General features: G+C 36.7%; 1 protein-coding gene across 1 annotated transcript in view; it reads right to left on the bottom strand.

Annotated features, from left to right (window-relative positions):
* The window catches only part of LOC114326271 (protein disulfide-isomerase-like), a 126,101-nt gene that overhangs the window by 87,591 nt on the left and 18,646 nt on the right, over positions 1-19,864 (bottom strand). The window contains exon 2 of the mRNA XM_050658202.1: positions 14,407-14,604. Within this exon, the coding sequence (XP_050514159.1) occupies positions 14,407-14,604 (198 nt within the window). The remainder of the gene's footprint in view (positions 1-14,406; positions 14,605-19,864) is intronic.

Here is a 19,864-nt window from a genome sequence, read left to right as displayed (position 1 = left end):
AAAAAGAAGCAGTAGATTCTACACTCTAAAATATTACGATTTAACCCAACTTACTTTAATAAAATGTTGATATTAAGAAAGATACAGAGTGGTAAAGTTAAACTTTTTTTATTTATTATTGAATATTTCCTGACAGGTATGAGATAACAACATGAAATTTGGTATGTGGGGGTTTTTTGGGTCGAGAAAACTAAATTCCCTACCAAAAATTATGTGTTGACCAGAGGGCACCACATACGCCCTTCAGCACTCATTTATTACGTTCAATTTTTTTTATCCCTCACTCTGTATAATTTTGACATTAAAATTTTTATTCTCCTTTTAGTTTTACCAAAAAAAGGTACACTTCTTTCATCTCCCTAAACACAACCGTTTTCGAGATAAACACATTTTAAATCTGCGATACACCATCATTTTTAGCATAATATCATTGTAGTTACATCCGAAAAATAACAAAACCATAAAATTATTCAAAAATGTATCGCAAATTTCTTCAAATGGAATATGCGATGCAATGACATAAATTTGAGAACTGGCACAATTATTATGGTTTTAAGTTATTTTTCGGGTGTAACTACAATGATATTATGCTAAAAATGATGGTGTATCGCAGATTTAAAATGCGTTTATCTCGAAAACGGTTGAGTTTAGGGAGATCAAAGAAGTATACCTTTTTTAAGTAAAACTAATAGGAGAATAAAAATTTTAATGTCAAAATTATACAGACTGAGGGATAAAAAAAATTGAACGTAATACATGAGTGCTGAAAGGCGTATGTGGCGCCCTCTGGGCATACATAATTTTTGGTAGGGAATTTAGTTTTCTCGACCCAAAAAAACCCCACATATCAAATTTCATGTTGTTATCTCATACCTGTCAGGAAATATTCAATAATAAATAAAAAAAAAGTTTAACTATACCACCGTGTATCTTTCTTAGTATTAAGATTTTATTAAAGTAAGTTGGGTTAAATCGTAATATTATAGAGTGTAGAATCTACTGTTTCTTTTTGTACAATTACTTAAGGACCACCCTGTATATAATCATAAGCTTCGATTCCAGCAATAAAATTGCTGGTAAATAACTTTTCCCAAAAAATGGCCTATTCTCGGATAATCAGCCCAGACTATTATAGGAGGTTATAAATACTCCATGGAAGAGTAATGTTAAATCTCTGTCAAATCTCTGTTATAAGGGTGAAAACTTTTGAAAGGGTTTTTTATTTGTTAGAATTTGCTATAAATAAGCAGGTGTCCGTTGTAAACTTTGGGTAAACTTTTTGCTGTAATGTTAGAGCATCATATTCTTTTGATTAAAAAAATATTGAGCTTGTGGGTAAATAAATAATCAATTTGTTTAGATAGTAAAAGTTCAGGCGATTATCAGGTCTATTCTATATTATCCTGAAACGCAACTCAATTTGTTTATGGTTTTTTTTAAACTGACACCATTTTGAAACTACTTATCTTAAGCTTTTACCTTCATTCCATTTTTTTCAATTCAATGTCCAACTTATTGAAAAATGGCATCGAAAAATGCAAACATTGACTTTTCTCGACATTTTCAATTGTTTATTTGCACTTATAGTCCGTTCTTTAACGGTAAAATATTGCAAAACCTCTAAATTTTAAAGAACCGCTTGGATTGACATGAAATTTGCCATACACATAGCTAACAAGTCAAAGAAAAAAAGTGATATTGCGTACACAGATGGATATACTCACTTTCATAGATTAATCCATCAATGATACGAAGGAACGAAGATCCTAATGTGAAGGAGAAGGATATTTTGCTTGCTACACAGTTAGTCCATTCTTTCACGGTTTTTGCTCTAAATTTTAAAGAACCGCTTGGTTTGACATGAAATTTAGCATACGTATAGCTTACATGTCAAAGAAAAAAAGTGATATTGTGCCGATATGTGCTTTTGCCCTGGGGGTGGTTTTCACCCCCTCTTGGGGGTGAAAAAATATTCGTCCAAAGAAAGTCAGGAAATGGATAAACTGGCTAATTTTAAGTAACTTTTGTGCTATAGAGTTTTTTCACCAAGTCAATACTTTTCGAGTTATTTGGCAGTGAATATGTTCATGTTTTCAACAAAATAACCACGCTTTTAGACGGTTTTTCGCAAATAACTCAAATAGTAAGTATTTTGTCGAAAAACCATTGTTAGCAAAAATATATCCTGTAAAAATTTTTAAAAAATGGTGTATATATTATGTCTTTACACCTAGTAGAAGCAGAGTTATAGCTAATGAAAAATAGGTTCATATTCGTCAAATTCCAAATGAAATACTTTAACGTGAAATAACCAAAAATGAAGCACAGTTCGGGGAAAACTCATTACAACTTATTTAAAGTGTTTAAAAAAAGCTTCATTTTTGTTTTATAAAAAAAAATTCTAGCATCATAATTAAACAAGTTACGCTCAAAAGAAAGTTAGTCCATTTTGGTTTTGGTAAAAAAATCGAGAAAATCACCCCCTAATTAGTATCTTAAATGAACTTAATCGTTACGACTTCATAAGTTTCTTGACTCGTGTATATATTGTTTATATTGTAGCGTGATTAGTGTAATTACTTCTAATTACAATAAAACTAGCGGTTCGTAATGTATATACGACTTTATTTATATAAGTTACAGACGAATTTATCTTATACACTAAACTTATTCACAAAATATGCCCGTATTTATACCCAGTTGTTATTCTGGAACAATCGACTCCCATCTCGAGCTATCGGCTTGTTCCGCCTACGTGACGTACCTTCCAGAATTCTCCGGCGAGGCCTAGCACATCCGATTACGTCATTCTCGAGGTGTTTACTGTTATACGGGGATCGGCCAAGATTTCTCTTCCGCTACACTGCTCCCCTCTTAAGATCTGAGCGTCTCGATCAGCAACTCTAAATGAAGGCCCAGGATGGCGGAATCTACACGACTCTCCAGCTCTGCATACACCCTTCAAGAAGAAATAACAGTCTACTGTCTTTGAAGGGTACGACATCTTCGGGTTCATGCAACACACAGTGATTTGTACACCAGTTCCTCTGAAGACCACTTCAAGCATGCTTCTCACAATCTTCCAATCCAGATTTTCTACTGCATGGCCTATTTTTGGTAAAGCCAAATTTTTGATGTCATAATTACACACGATTTTCTTCAAATTAGTTAGAACACGCCATATGTTCTCGTAGCTTGGCGTGTCCGTATAAGACTTTCTGGTCACCATATACAGCAAAGATCGAGGACCATCTTCCAATCGCAGTACTCTTCCAATTTTAGGCTGCTGATTTCTTAACTCGTCCAGGCGGCCGAACTTTCTATTGAATACGGACGATATTCCTTTAGTCATCTCGAGGTCTTGGGCAACACAGTGGGCCAGAGAGACGTTTTCTGGAACACCAAACAGATCTTGCTGAACTTCTGTGGTCACGCCGAATCTAGCACTCTTTCTCGCTGCGTAATTTGACATAAATTGATTAAAACTTGGCTGTGCGACATCTTTCATCTCCTGTTGGAGGACTCGTGCTTCTTCTGTTTCATTTGAGCCAGCATATGGTGCAAGACGATTTATGTGAATAACTTTTGGTTTACCATTTGGCAACTTCTTAATTCTATATATTACGTCATTTATTTTCTTCTTAACTTCATATGGACCTTCCCATTGTCTTTGCAGTTTAGGACATAAGCCTCGACGACGTTGCGGATTATAAAGCCAGACAAGATCACCTACTTCGAAGCTTTCATTCTTGCATCGAGAATCATATTGATCTTTCATTCTGTCACTGGCTATCTGGATGTGTTGTCGGGCAAGTTCATGAATGTTGTTCATTCGTAATTTCAGGCGGTCAACGTAGTCTTCGCCTGCAACATGTTCCTCGGAAGGTCCGCAGCCAAACTCTAGGTCGCAGGGCAACCGAACTTCACGACCCAACATCAGGCAGGTTGGTGTTTGACCTGTAGTTTCATTTACGGCCGAGCGGTAGGCCATCAGGAATAACTGAATGTGTTGGTCCCAATCTCGCTGATGTTCAGATACAACTTTGGACAAGTGTTTACCCATCGTTCGGTTCATCCTCTCGACCATCCCATCTGATTGAGGATGCAGGGGTGTTGTTCTGGTCTTATTGGCACCAATCAATTTACAAACGTTTTGGAAAAGAGCTGACTCAAAGTTTCGCCCTTGGTCGGAGTGGATCTCCAAGGGAACACCAAATCGGCTAAAGAATTCTTTAACAAGTACCTCTGCAACGGTAGCAGCTTCTTGATTTGGTAATGCATAGGCCTCAGTCCATTTTGTAAAATAATCCATGGCTACCAGGATGTATTTATTTCCAGCATCGGTTTCTGGAAATGGACCTGCAATGTCGATAGCTACTCTTTCCATAGGACTTCCAACATTGTACTGTCTCATGGGTGCTCTCTTTTTACCAACCGGACCATTACCGGATGCACACGGTTCACATTTTCGGCACCATCTTCTTACATCATCTTTACAGTTCACCCAATAGAACCGTTCTCGAACCTTTTGCAGAGTCTTCGTAATACCAAAGTGTTCACCTGATGTACCGTCATGCAACTGACGCAATACTTCTGACACTTTACTTTTAGGTACAATTAACTGAAGCTTAGATTCTGTACCATCATCGTTCTCAAAGGTTCTGTACAGAAGATCATCTTTTAGTACCAGGCAATTCCATTGGCTCCAGTAGGCCTTGACTTCTGGACTACATGCACTAATGTTCTGCCAACTAGGTCTCTCACCTTGCCGCATCCAATCCAATACTCTTTTTATACATGGATCATCTTCTTGGGCGTCTTGTAACTGTTGGGGCTGCCATTGCTCATTAATTACGGTGGTTCGTCTCACGGGGCAAAATCGTTCCTCTAATTTGGCACAGTGATTACAATTCGCACTGCATGGTCGTCTCGAAAGGGCATCAGCATTTGAGTGAACTCTTCCGGCCCTGTGTTCTATCTCGTAATCATATTCTTGTAATCGTTCTAACCATCTTGCCATCTGGCCCTCTGGATTACGGAATTGTATGAGCCATTTTAGAGCAGCGTGATCTGTTCGAAGAAGGAACTTTCTGCCGTACAAGTATTTATGGAAATGTTCGCAAGCCTTCACTACACCCAGCAGTTCTCTTCTGGTAACGCAATAGTTTCTTTCTGGTTTCGACAGGACTTTGCTGAAATAAGCGATGACTTTTTCCTGTCCATCCTGGATTTGTGAGAGAACAGCTCCTATGGCACTGTTGCTAGCATCGGTATCCAAAACAAATTTTCCTGCCTGTCCCGGGTAGCTTAATATCGGTGCACTGATCAGAGCCCTTTGTAGTTGTTCGAAAGCTTTTTGACACTCCTCACTCCATGTATATTCTTTGCCCTCCTCCGTCAACTTTGTTAGGGGCTTGGAGATATTGGCAAATCCTTTGACAAATCGTCGGTAATATGTACATAGGCCAAGGAAACTTCTAATTTCATGTTTATCTTTTGGTACTGGCCAATCTTTAATTGCATCAATCTTTTCAGGATCAGCTGTTACACCATTACTCGATACAATATGTCCTAAGTACTTAACTTCTCGTCGAAACATGTGACATTTCTTCGGACTTAACTTCAAGTTCGCTGCCCTCAATCGTTGAAAGACGTCTATTAGATTCTTGGCATGTTCATCAAAGGACCTTCCAACCACAATTACATCATCCAAGTAAACCAGGCATGTTTTCCATGTTAGACCTCTTAAAACTGCCTCCATTAATCTTTCAAATGTGGCAGGGGCATTACATAAACCAAACGGCATAGCCGTAAACTGCCAAAGCCCTGATCCTATCGAAAATGCGGTTTTCTCCCGATCGGCTGGCTCCATGTCTACTTGCCAATATCCACTTTTTAAATCGAGTGTGGAAAACCAACGAGAACCGGAGAGAGTATCCAATGTATCGTCTATTCTGGGCAAAGGATAACTATCTTTTTTTGTTACCGCATTGAGCTGGCGGTAGTCGATACAAAAACGCGTTGAACCATCTTTCTTCTTTACCAGAACTACTGATGATGTCCATGGACTGTTCGATGGTTCAATTACCCCTTGTTTGTCCATATCCTTGATAATCTCTTCGGCTTCATCTCTTTTCGCAAATGGAAGTCGTCTAGGCCGTTGTCTGATTGGCTGAGCGTCTCCGGTATTTATTTTATGCGTTACTATGCTTGTTTTGCCCTTATCCTTCTTATCAATAGCAAAAACATCTTGATACTCTATCAGCATAGACCTTACTTTTTCCGTTCGTTCATAGTCAAGGTCTTGGCATCTTTCAATGATCATCTCGACAAGGTCTTTTGGATACTTTGACTTTGATGATTTCTCATTGGTATTCATAGAGCAAATTGAAGCCACGGGAACACACTGTCCGATCAAAGCTCCTCTACTTAACTTAATAGCAGTTTCCCTTAAATTCATAACTCTTACAGGGATGACATCTCGAACTTTTACCAAAGTTTTCGCCGTTAGGAACTCGACATTTTCTACATCTTCGACCATCCTTAAACTTCCCTCTCGGCAGTGTCCATCAAGCATGGTCATCAGAATTTTCTCACTATTACCGGGTATGGTTACGTCGCATGTAGTTAGTAAGCGGATGACATCTTCTTTGTCGTCGTGAAAGGGCAACTCTTCACCGTTGATCCTGAGAACTCCATTTTGAACATCCAATATTGCCCCCACTTTCCTTAGTACGTCCATCCCCAATATGAATTCGTCGGAGATCTCGGCAATTAATACTTGATGTTCAACTGTGGTCTGGCCAATGGATACTGACATATTAGCCTCGCCATATGTATTAATTAGCTCACCAGTCGCTGTTCTAAGCTTTACTGTTGCAGGTGATAATTTATTATGGTCTCGTACTACATCTGGACGTGCGATAGTTCTCGTTGCACCTGTATCCACCAAAAATGATCTACATCTATTACTGATACGACCTTCGATGTATAAGTTGTGGATTCCACCGGAGGACGTAAGGTTGACAGTTACTATGGGGGCTCTAGTTCTCGAGGTCGGCAGTTGCCCCTTGGTGTCGACCCGCTCTAGTTTTCCGACGGCTGTACGATCTTCTTACAATTACGACGAATGTGGCCTACGTCTCCACAATTCCAACATCTAGGCTCGCGTCTCTTTGGCATCTGATTACTTAATACTCTCCGTATCATTTCCTCCAGACGTTCATCGTTGTGTTCGTCACTTTCTTCAATGGTTCTTACTCTATGGCCTCGTGAAGTTTGACTAGCCGTTTCGTGTTCCAATGCAATAGCAAGTGCTTCATCTAAAACTTTCGGTCTTGCTAGTCGTAAAGCTTTCTGTAGTTCATTATCTTTCAGCCCATTGACGAAGGTATCTACTGCAATTTCTTCTAAAACGCTGTCTGGCACCTCTGGATAAGCCAACCGCACCACACGAGCCACATCTGCTTCAAATTCTTGCAGATTCTCACTTGCTCGTTGACTTCTACTTCGCAGTTGTGCTTTGTATACTTGTTGTAGATGGGCATCTCCATAGCGTTTTTCTAGACGAGTGAACAAGGTCTGGTAACAATTTTCTTGACCCTTGGGAATTGACCTTAATATATCTGCAGCATCACCTCGTAAAGCAGCAGTCAAGGAAACAGCCTTTTCTTGTTCGGTCCAATGATTGGCGGTCGCAATAGCTTCAAACTGTCTAAGATATATGGACCAAGAGGACTTTCCATCAAATGGTGGTAATTTGAATCTCATATTATGCGACGTTTCGTCTCTCGGTAGTTCATCTTTCACTAAAGGATCTAACGTTGCTGCATTAACTGATGGTTGTACTTTTGTATCGGTTATCCTGCTCTCTAGCTGTTTGATCTTTTCTTCTACGGTCTCTACACTTTTCTGCATCTTATCGAATGTTCTAGAAACTTCTTCAAATTTCTCATTGTTCTGTTTACAAACTTCTTCTAGTTTTTCGTTGTTTTGCCTACAGACCTCTTTAATTATTTGAGAAGTCTCATCGAATCTTTTAGCAACATTTTCGAATTTCTCGTCGCTTTTTCTACTAACTTCTTCAAGTTTCTCGTCGCTTCTTCTACTAACTTCTTCAAGTTTCTCGTCGCTTCTTCTAGAAGTTTCATCGATCTTTTGAGAAACACTTTCAAATTTCTCGTTGTTCTGTCTACTAACTTCTTCAAGTTTCTCGTCGCTTCTTCTAGAAGTTTCATCGATCGTTTCAGAAACAGTTTTTAATTTCGATAAGATTACTTGTTCTGCTGACTGGAAGTGGAACGTCTTTGGGTCTTCTCCGTTCTTCGTGAGGACATCCTCGAGTCGTGCTTGTAGGACTATCTTGAGCCCACTGCTGTCCAGATCCCGTTCCTCGAGCTGTTCACGGAGCTGTTTTACTGTAAGTTCTTGTAGCAACATCTTTGGTCGGCACACACGTACTTTCCAAAATGTCTTTTAACAGTCTTTCCGAATACCGAACAATCAACGCACTTTAACTATTCCCGACGAATAAAGTCCAAAAGTATTTTAAAGTCTCTCTGTAATTCACTTATTTATATCGCACTAAGTTAACCGAACACCGACACCAACTGTAGCGTGATTAGTGTAATTACTTCTAATTACAATAAAACTAGCGGTTCGTAATTTATATACGACTTTATTTATATAAGTTACAGACGAATTTATCTTATACACTAAACTTATTCACAAAATATGCCCGTATTTATACCCAGTTGTTATTCTGGAACAATCGACTCCCATCTCGAGCTATCGGCTTGTTCCGCCTACGTGACGTACCTTCCAGAATTCTCCGGCGAGGCCTAGCACATCCGATTACGTCATTCTCGAGGTGTTTACTGTTATACGGGGATCGGCCAAGATTTCTCTTCCGCTACAATATGATATGTAAGTTTCATCGGTTCAAAGTCCTTATTATTGAAAGGGCTGTAGTTAAAAGGGGTTGAACGAGTCACTGATCACGAGTGTATGCAAATTTAGAAACACCAAATCTCAATCAATTTTTGTCTAACAGAAAAACAAAAAAATACATGATGTTCAGCAAAGGAAATCTAACTTTTTTGTTTTTCGAGATTTTTGGTATCTCTAACAATTTTTAAGCTATTTTGAAAAAAAGCATATTTTTCAAAATTTAAATTTTGAAAAATTTTATTTTGAAACCAAATTTTTTCAAAAATAAGCAATTTAAATCGATGAAACTTAAAGATTATATAAACACAACATAAGTAAAATAATTTATGGAGAGGTAACGATTAATTTCATTTAAGTTGCTAATTAGGGGGTGGTCTTCCCGATTTTTTTTTTGCAAAAACAAAAGGGACCAACTTTATTTTGAGCGTAACTTGCTTAAGTTTAATGCTAGAAACTTTTTGTAAAAACAGAAATAAAGCTTTTTTAAACACTTTAAAAAAGTTATAATGGGTTTTTCGCAAAAAGTGCTTAATTTTTTGGATATTTCACGTCGAAATATTCTATTTGAAATTTGGTGAATATGAATCTATTTTTCATTGGCTATAATTCTGGTTCTACGAGATCCAGAGACCTGACGTGTACACCATTTTTTTTTTACTTTTTTATAGGCTATATTTTTGCTAAGATCGTTTTTTTCGACAAAATACTTACTTTTTGAGTTACTTGCGAAAAACCGTCTAAAAATGTGGTTATTTTGTTGAAAAATTAACATATTCACCCGCAAATAACTCGAAAAGTGTTGACTTGGCGAAAAAGCTCTATAGAACAAAAGTTACTTAAAATTAGTCAGTTTACCTATTTCCGGACTTATTTTGGACAAATATTTTTTCACTCCCAGGGCAAAAGCACAGCACACATCGGCACAATATCACTTTTTTTCTTTGACATGTAAGCTATACGTATGCCAAATTGCATGTCAATCCAAGCGGTTCTTTAAAATTTAGAGCAAAAACCGTGAAAGAATGGACTATTAAAGTCAGCATTTTACCAGAAAATCACACGAATAATTACGTCTTGAATTAACCCACATTATTTAAAAAGTGGTATTGAAAAAAGAGAGCCCAAATCCCCAAATTATCAAAAAAGTGATTTCGAAGCGAAAAAATCTATTTTTATAATAGGGAACTTGCACATTTTTTTATTACATAATATTGTTCGGTTTTGTTTAAAAATGAGATTTCCAAAATTTTACGCTTCAAAAACTCATAATAATTAGAAGCACAAATTTAAAATCTTCTATATTTTAAAATAATTCAAACGACCCGTGACGTCACATAGTTGAACTTTATGGTTATATTTAGGTGTATTCTTTTCTTCTTCTTTTATTGGCCTCCACCTACTTGGATATTTGGCTAGCTGATCGTCGCGGAATAAGGGAAAAATATTTATTTTCTAATGACATTTATCCTATGTCATTGTAATAATATATACCAGTTTGTTGAGATTGGAGTTTGATACAGTTTTTGAAGGAAAGGAAAGAAGATTTACTATGGAAAATAAAATAAAACACTACATAAGTGTTGTTTAGTGCCATTTTGTAAAAGTACAAGTTTTCTATGGGCTTAAAATAGTTCAAACGGTCAAACGTATTTTCTAGTGACGTTTATTATGTCTAATTTAAAATTATATACAATTTTGTTTACTTTGTTGGTGCAGAATGTAAATACAAAACCATATGACGTCACGATGCGTTTTGGGCTAGCTGCAATAATTTGAATTTAGAATCGTCTTTATGGGCCAAACGGAACACAAAAACAACTTTTTTATCTTTGATACAGACATGTTTTAAATCAGTGTGGTCCAACCTCAGTCACGCGGGCCGCATGCGGCCCGAGGCTCGTTAAACTGCGGCCCCCGCAAACACATTTCACAAATATGTATTGCCATTGATAACTTTTACCTGTTCGAACCCTGTCTAACTTTCCGTAATCTTAAGAAAGTAAGTCTTGAACACCCACTCCCGATGAGCGGGCAGTTAGCTTCAGTCAGTTGCATGTATCGTGTTGAATTAACAGTGGCGAATAAGTTGAATGTTAAATTCAGAATGAGTAGTGCCAAAAAAACGCAAAATTTTCGAAGAGAATCGTACGTTCCAAGGAAAATATGAAAATCAATATTTTTTCATCGAATTAAAAGGCAAACCTCAGAGCATTATTTGTTGTCAAGTACTCGCGGTATCAAAAGAATACAATATTAGTAGGCATTATGAAACCCAGCACAAAACAAAATACGACGAATATCAAGGTGAAGCTCGCAATACTCTTGTAAAAGAACTTAAAGCTAAATTGAATAAACAAAAATCTCTATGTCCAAACCGACAGCTGTTTAATCATCAAGTTTAGCAGCATTATGTGAAGTATGTTTAGAGCTTGTCAAAAATAAAAAAGCATTTATAGATGGAGAAATGATCAAGCGGTGTGCCATTAAAATGGCTCGTTCCTTTGGAGATGAAAAGATGGCCAAAATTTTTTAATATGTTTCAGTTTCCCATCAAACTGTATCTAGAAGAGTTGATGAGCTGAATATTCATGTACCTATTTAAAAAAATGGTCGAGACAGTTCTTGATTGTTTGTACTATTCCTTAGCCCTGGACGGATCTGTTGATATTACTGACAAAAATCAGCTATTAATTTTTGTTAGATGCATCAGTGAAGAATTTTTGTGTAACTGAGGAACTTCTAAAACTGCATCACATGGAAGACGGCTCCAAAGGTATAAATATATTTGAAGCAGTTAGTGACGCTGTGAAAAATATAGGCGGTTTTCAAAAGTCCTCTTGCGTTTGCACCGACGAAGCAAAAGCAATGACGGGACGCATAACGGGATTGGCTGGACTTTTGCGGAAAAATGGTGTTAACTGTGTTATGTCTCATTTCATTATCCATCAAGAGGCTCTCTGCGGAAAGATAATTAAAATCAACGATACTATGAAAACTGTAGTGCAGATAGTAAACAGCTTAAGAGAAGGAAACAGAGCTCAGCGACACCGAAAATTCATCTCTTTCTTGGAGGAATTAAATACTGAATATCCCCTACATTCAGAAGGACGTCCCCCTACATTCAGAGATACGCTGGTTGAGTGCAGGTAAATGCCATAGAATTTTTTTTTTTTTTTGAGAAAAGAGATCTTACTGTTTTTTGAAACGGAATTTGTTAACACGGAAGTATTTATAACAAAGCTTAAGAACAAAACATTTCTTCATGAACTGGCATTTCTAACATACATTACCTCTCACTTGAACACATTAAACCTACAACTCCAGGGGAAAAATAAGACAGTTCACAGTTGGTTGGTCAAATTGAGACATTTCGCAAAAAACTTGATCTTTTCGAGAACTGCATGAAAATAAACGACCTCACACATTTTTCTGCGTGTTTAGAAATAAATCAAGAAGAACCCATGGTCGATTTTCCGAGGCTAGCAAAAGTTCTTACAAAAATAAAAAGAGAATTCGATGAAAGGTTTTCGGAATTTGATACACTAAAACCCGATCTTGAGCTTTTTAACAATCCAATGGGAGTCAACATCCAGAACCAATCAGCAGAATACAAATTAGAGCTGTGCGAACTACAGTCCGATTCGTTTTTTCAAGCAAAGAAAAATGAATACATTAGTACCTTTTGGAAGTTAGTTTCCAAGGATCGTTTTCCTAAACTTCGTAACTTTGCGTTGAAACTATATTCAATGTTTGGTAGTACGTAGGTATATATGTGAAAGTACATTTTCTGCTTTGAAGCATATTAAATCTAAAACACGTAATCGCATGGAAAACGATTCTCTGGAAGCGTGTATTAGACTCACTAAGACTAGCATAGATATAGATGTGCAATGTGCAAAAGTTAGTAGAGGATAAACCCTTTCCTCAAATATCCCATTGATTTTTTATTTTATGTTAAATTTTAAACATAACACGTACTTGTAATTAATATTTCGTTTGTATATTATTTTTTAAAATAAACTTTTTTTCAACGAGTCGAGTTCTCTGGCCCTTCATAATAATTTCAAATTTATAATACGGCCCTCAACGTCTAAAAGGTTGGACCACAGTGTTTTAAATTATTATGTTCTGTTGTGATTTATAACATTTTTTTCGAATTTAAAATTTTATGCAAGTTCCCTTTTTGTTTAAAAAATTGTTGTAAATAAATAAGTTACCATGAAAAATGTTGGTAAACTACTAAACACAGCCACCCTCCTACATGAACCACATTAAGATTTGATTTGACAATCAAGATAATATAATTAAATACTCGTTGAAAATATTAAATTACACAGGCCAACAAAAATTTTTTTTCTACGGTCATGCTAAAAGAGCCACTTTTACGCACGCATTTCGTTTCCGAAAGTTGCACTTTCCCGCACGGCGTGAGTGAAAGTAAATTTTCCACAATTACAATGGTTTTGAATGGTCGCGCGTCGTCCTGGAAACCTATATCGACGTCGTGGTAACCCATTATATTGAAAATTTGGTTTTGAGAACCTTGTCAAAGAATTAATTTGTGTATTTTCACTTCTAAATAAAAATTGATATTATATAAATATAAAATCTATTTTTTGTGGCTTTTTTCCAAACGTACTAGAAAAAATATTGTTCCGTGTTCGGGTCAACGGCAGTCTCGTGCGTGAAAGTATCACTTTCCGCACTAGTTGGGAAAATAACTATTACAAAACTTTTCTTACAAGTTTATTTGAATCCTATGTATTTTTCGGCGCTAAACAAGAATCTGAAATTAGATTTTACGTATCACCCATAGTTTTTCCATAATATGACACTGGTTTGTTATACATTATATTAATTTGAAAAAGACAAAATACCGAAATACATTAAAATGATACATTATTAGAATAAAACCTTTTATCTAATTCTTATTTTGTAATTAATAGTAAGGATCTGTGCAATCATTTCAGGAGTCAATGCTTTTGTATTTTCTTTCTCTTTTTTATGTAAAACTTCTGAAGTAGCTTTTTCTCCTATGAGAGGCACTCTGTTGTTCCCGATGAAGTGACCAACAGTAATCACCCATCACATTGGTGTTCCAACGGTGGGAAAAAGTCAAGATGGTTGTGCAAAAGGTGGATTTTGAGGCTCATTTGACATCCCAAACCTTAAATCTTATCTAATAATAATAAATTAGCTAATATAAGGTCGTAGTTAGGGTATTTCAGATTACCTAAAAACTTGGTTACAATTTTTTTGAATGCAATACAAGCTTCTTTTTCCTTAGTAGTCACCTTGGTTTCAAAGGTAATTATGCAATTTTAAATGTTAAATTGTGAAAGAATGGTGGGTGATACAGCATTTTTAATATGCTTTTCAGACTCAGCCCACTAAAATACATAACATAGAGGTAATCTTATTAAAAAAGTTTTTCATCGTTGGCCTGTGTTATCTTACCTGAATAATCAATTGAACTGCCACTTATGAAGAGTTTCAGAGTGGGGAATCCTGTAACATTTAACTGCTCAGTAAGCTCCTCTTCTACTGTTACATCAACTTTACCAAGTTTAATGGTAGATTTCTTCTTTTCCAGTTGTTTGGCAGCTTTGGCATATTCAGGTTGCAATGCTTTGCAGGGCGAACACCATGGAGCGTCTGGAATTTTAAATGAACAAAGATTAAGTTTTGAAGTAGAAATTTGACAACAATATTTTAATGTGACAGAAAATCGTGCTTTTTATTTTAGCTTTAAGGTACCTTTGTTCTTCTTGTGGTGCATTCTCCTTTAGTGGAGGTTAGCGACTACATTGACAAATCTGTCTCTGTCCAAGGCGACTCTAAGCAGAGATGTTGAATCAAGGCCAGTCCAGTCTCTGATATTTCTAAGCCATGAAATCTGGCGCCTACCGGGACCCCGTTTTCCTTCAATCTTACCCCTGGATCATCAGTTGCGCGAGGTGGCACTCTCCGTTTCTCAGTATGTGTTCCAGGTAGCCAGCTTTTCTGACTTTAATCATTTTTAACAGTTCCCTATCTGTACCTATTCTCCTCAGAACATTTTCGTTGGTGGTGCAGGTGGCCCAAGGTATTTTCAAGATTCTTCTATAAAGCCAGATTTCAAAGTCATCTAATTTGTTTTTTATCATTGTTATGTTGAGTGTCCAGGCCTCCGTTCCGTGCAGGTGCGTGGTGCGTGGTGCGTGGTGCGTGGTGCGTGGTGCGTGGTGCTTGGTGCGTTGTGCTTGGTGCGTGGTGCTTGGTGCGTGGTGCTTGGTGCGTTGTGCTTGGTGCGTGGTTCTTGGTGCGTGGTGCTTTGTGCGTGGTGCTTGATGCGTGGTGCGTGGTGCTTGGGGGTGGTGCGTGGTGGCATACAAAAGTATTGACAACATATAGCAATGCAGAAAACGATATCTAAGGGCCTAAGGCTGATAATATTGCTACTGTTACAAAATAAACTTTTCATTTTGATAAAATCCTTGTCGGGCTACCTCTTTTCTCGTTCTTACTTCTTTTTTATAATCAAGTTGATTATTGAACGAGCAACCAAGATATTTGTATTGGTTTACGTATTCAAGCAGTTGATGGTTCACATATATTGGAAGGGGTAAATTTTTGTTCCTTGATATTTTCATAATTTTGGTTTTCGCAGTATTGATCTTCATTCCCATTTTTTCACAACTCTCAGTAAGTCTATTTAACAGTATCTGAAGACTATGGTCCGAATCAGTCATTAATGCCGTGTCATCTGCATATCGAATGTTATTTACTCTTTGACCGTTTATCCTGATTCCTTCTCAAGAGTGCGATCAAACTTTCGCAAATATTACCTCAGAGTAGACGTTAAACAGTATCGGTAATAGGACACAACTCTGTCTGACACCTCGTTATATTTCAATTGGTCTTGACATGTTACAATTGGTCTTTATGATTGCTGTCTGATTCCAATAAATAGCCTCTATAATTTTAGTATCTCTTCTGTCGACTCCGATGTCGATCAATCTTTCTATCAAGGTCCTGTGCTGCACCCTATCGAACGCTTTTTCAAAATCGAGAAAACAGACAAGAAGGTCTGCTTGCTGATCTTTGCATCTTTGTGCCAGAGTTTGAAGACAGAATATTGCTTCTCGTGTCCCCATACCTTTCCTTAAGCCAAATTGTTCTTAACCGGTGACCTCGTCACATCTTCTGTTCTGTATGATTCGCAAGAAAAGCTCCAGAATTTTATTTAATCTAAGGCGGAAGTCCTGGCATAATTTGGGGTTCTTCTTTTAGGCAGTGGTATGAAGACGTATTCAAGCCATCTTTTTGGGATCTAGGATCAAGGTCTAAGTTTGTCTCGTTGATTAACTTAAATAGCTCAGCAGGTATTTCATCTTTGCCTACATATTTGTTGTTGTTATTTATTTGACGTAGAGCACATTCTAGTTCGGATTTCAGTATTGGAGAACCTTCGTCGTTTTCTTTATTTAATGTAGGAGGTTCTCTGATGTCACAGAAGAGTTTCTTTATATAGTCTTCCCACATAATTATTTGTTCTTCAGGACTTGAAATTAGTTTGCCTTCTGCGTTGATTAGATTATTTGACCCTTGTGAGTATGTCGTACCTGTGAATTCCTTGAGTTTCTTATGAAGATGGAAGTCATCATGTTTTTTATATAAGTCTTCAATCTATTCACATTGTTCTGTTATCCATTTTCCTTTTGCAGTTTTATTTTTTGTTTCATGGTTCTATTTATTGCTTTGTACGTTGCTTTGTGCTGTTTGCATTTTCTTCTTTCGTCTATTAAATCTAATATTTCCTCTGTCATCCCTCTTTGCTTCCGTGGTCGTTGTTCTGTGATCATTTCAGTTGTCGTTGCAAGAGCGTTTCTGATTTCCTTCCAGTTCTGTTCTATATCTTGTGCTCTGTCTTCTTTGTTGATAATTTCTTTAAATTTGTTGTTCAGTGCTCTTCTGTTTTCTTTTTGGTTTTTTATCTTTGAGTTGTTCTTGTGCGTGACAGACTCGTATGCACAGGTAAGAATAGGAAACAAAACATCGATACCATTTAATATAACACCAGGACTTAGACAAGGAGACCACTTATCACCGTTGCTAGTCTATTTGGCCTTGAAATATGCAATAAGTAAAATGTCATCTGGGCTGACAGGGAGATTTGCTAATCGAGGATCAAAACCATTGTTGTAATCATTGATGATCTAGATGCAGTCGCTCATTCTGCAAGAGAAGTTAGAGAGGTGCTTTCGTAACTCAAGGAAGAAGCAGTTAGTCTGGGCCTTCGAGTAAATTAAGAGAAGACAAGACAGATGCTCGTAACCAAAAATCCAAGACCATGAGTTAGGCAAAACATTACTACTATTAATGACCACAACTAATTAATTCGAAATGGTAATAAATTACTTTAAATATCTGGGGGCGGTAATCACAGTGGCAACCAGCGGTGACAACCACGTAGAAAAAGAAGTCTCAGCAAGGATAGCTGCGGGAAATAGAGCATTATAGGTACTCCCTATCATTATTATTAAGATCTAAGCTGTTAAAAAGAAAATCTAAATTAAGACTGTACATGTCAATTATTAGCCCAGATATTACATAATATGGAAGCGAAACAAGGACTCTACATCAGCGAAAAATAAATAAGCAGCTGGTATTTAAAAGAATGGTTCTCTGAAAGGCTCTGAAAAAAATTACCGATTACGTCATCACGCCCATATGGATGACGTCACTTATATGATATATATGCCAAAGGATCATAATTTGAAAATAATAAAACAATATGAAAACAAAAATTTTTAAGAAACGCTTTTATTTAATTATGAGTGACTAAAACTTAAAATATAAAAAAATCAACTAAAAAGCAAAAAATAAAAAAATCAAACTTAACGGATTATTCGAAAAAAACGTTCGTTAAAAAATGAAAAAATCTAACACATTCGTTAAAGAAAAGCGTGGGACGAAAACCGTTTATTCGATGAAGACGCGCCCCACGCTTTTCTTTAACGAATGTGTTAGATTTTTTCATTTTTTAACAAACGTTTTTTTCGAATAATCCGTTGAGTTTGATTTTTTTATTTTTTGCTTTTTAGTTGATTTTTTTATATTTTAACTTTTAGTCACTCATAACTAAATAAAAGCGTTTCTTAAATTTTTTTTTTCATATTGTTTTATTTTTTACTTTTTAGTCTTACACTTTTCAAACATTAAAATATATTGTCACGTTCAAAAAAATGATATAGGTACATGACAGATACCTTTTTTGCATATATTTTAACTTTTGATACATACATTGTATATTTTCTGTAATTTCTTCATACATTTTTTAAATCAAAATCATTATTTACGACTATTACAGTTTTCGCAGTATTTCCATCTCTTGTAATACTTTACTATTGCACGGTTTAGACGCTGTTAATTTCTCGCAATGCAGTTCTTCGATGCGCAAGCCGTCTAAAGGTACGTATCCATACAAGGGTAAACCTCGCTCGGTGTAGTAGCTCCACTTAGTGGATACGTCGGTGATCGCCGCTTGGCGCGTACACTCTTCATTTCAACCGGTTTGCGGTTTATATGTAAGGGAGCGCATGCTGTATTCATTTGAACAGCTACACCGAGCGGGGTTCACCCTTGTATGGATACGTACCTTAATGATCGCACTCGGCTCAATGAAACGTAAGCTTTGCAGGCTCAATGCAGGCTTTTAAGCCTGTCCTTACGCAAACACTTTCGGGCCCAAGTTCACGACAGCGCAGCGTAGTCAACAGTCGAACCTTGCGTTTTATGGACAGTCGAAGCCCACGACAATACTAAGGACAGCATTCATCCCTCTGCGGTGCCATAACTTTTTTCGCTGAAAACTGGATAGAAATCGGACAGAAACTGGATAAATTTGAAACTTTATTGTTTATATATAACGTAAACAAATAACGTAAAAAGTAAAATTATGTATAGTTCATATAATTAGCTACAATCTGTAAAAGTTTCAAGTTTCTACATTGTAAAAAACAAGAGAATTTAAGCATTTTCCATTAAAATCGTTATTTTTTTATTTAAACAATTCATAAACAAAAAAAATTTTTATCGACTATTCGTGTATTGTTCGCGCGAACCCATCATCATCATCATTGGCTCGACAGTCCTTTCTGGGTCTTGGCCTGTTCCAGGATTCTTCTCCACTCTGATCTGTTTCGTGCTTTTTTTCTCCAGTTTTTTATTTTTAAGGTTTTTATATCATTTTCTATTTGTTCTAAATATCTCAGCTTCGGTCTTCCTCTTGTTCTTTTTCCTACTGGCATCTGTTTGAATATTTTGTTTGGTATTTCGCCTTCTTCCATTCTTTCTACATGTCCCATCCAACGCAGCCGTCCTATTTTAATGAATGTTATGATATCTGGATCCTGGTATATTTCGTATAGTTCAAAGTTGTACCTTCTTCGCCAAATTCCATTTTCTTTTGTGCCCTTATATATGTGTCGCAAGATTTTTCTTTCAAAGGTGGCTAGCAATGTTTCCTCTCTTTTAGTGAGTGTCCAGGTTTCTGAGCCGTATGTGAGTACCGGTCTTATTAGGGTTTTGTATATTTGGCATTTTGTTTTCCTTGCGACGTTGTCTGATCTTAGTTGCCGAATTAAGCCATGATAACTTTTATTGGCAATAAATATTCGCCTCTTCACTTCCTCTGCTACGTTATTATCAGATGTGACTAGGGATCCCAAGTATGTAAAGTTTTTTACCCCCTCAATGTTGTATTCTCCTATTGTTATATTTTGTGGCTGCCTTATTTCTGTGTTTTTACTTACCTGCATATATTTTGTTTTGTTCTGGTTGATTTTCAGGCCACTATTTTGTGCAGCTCGTTCTATTTGATTGAATGCCTCTATCATTTCTCTTCTTGGGCGCGAATCCATATGTCTGCAAA

Source organism: Diabrotica virgifera, chromosome 8, assembly GCF_917563875.1.
Source record: "Diabrotica virgifera virgifera chromosome 8, PGI_DIABVI_V3a".
Taxonomy (NCBI): Eukaryota; Metazoa; Arthropoda; class Insecta; order Coleoptera; family Chrysomelidae; genus Diabrotica; species Diabrotica virgifera.
Note: the sequence above shows the minus strand (reverse complement) of the source record. Positions and strands in the feature narration are given on the sequence as shown.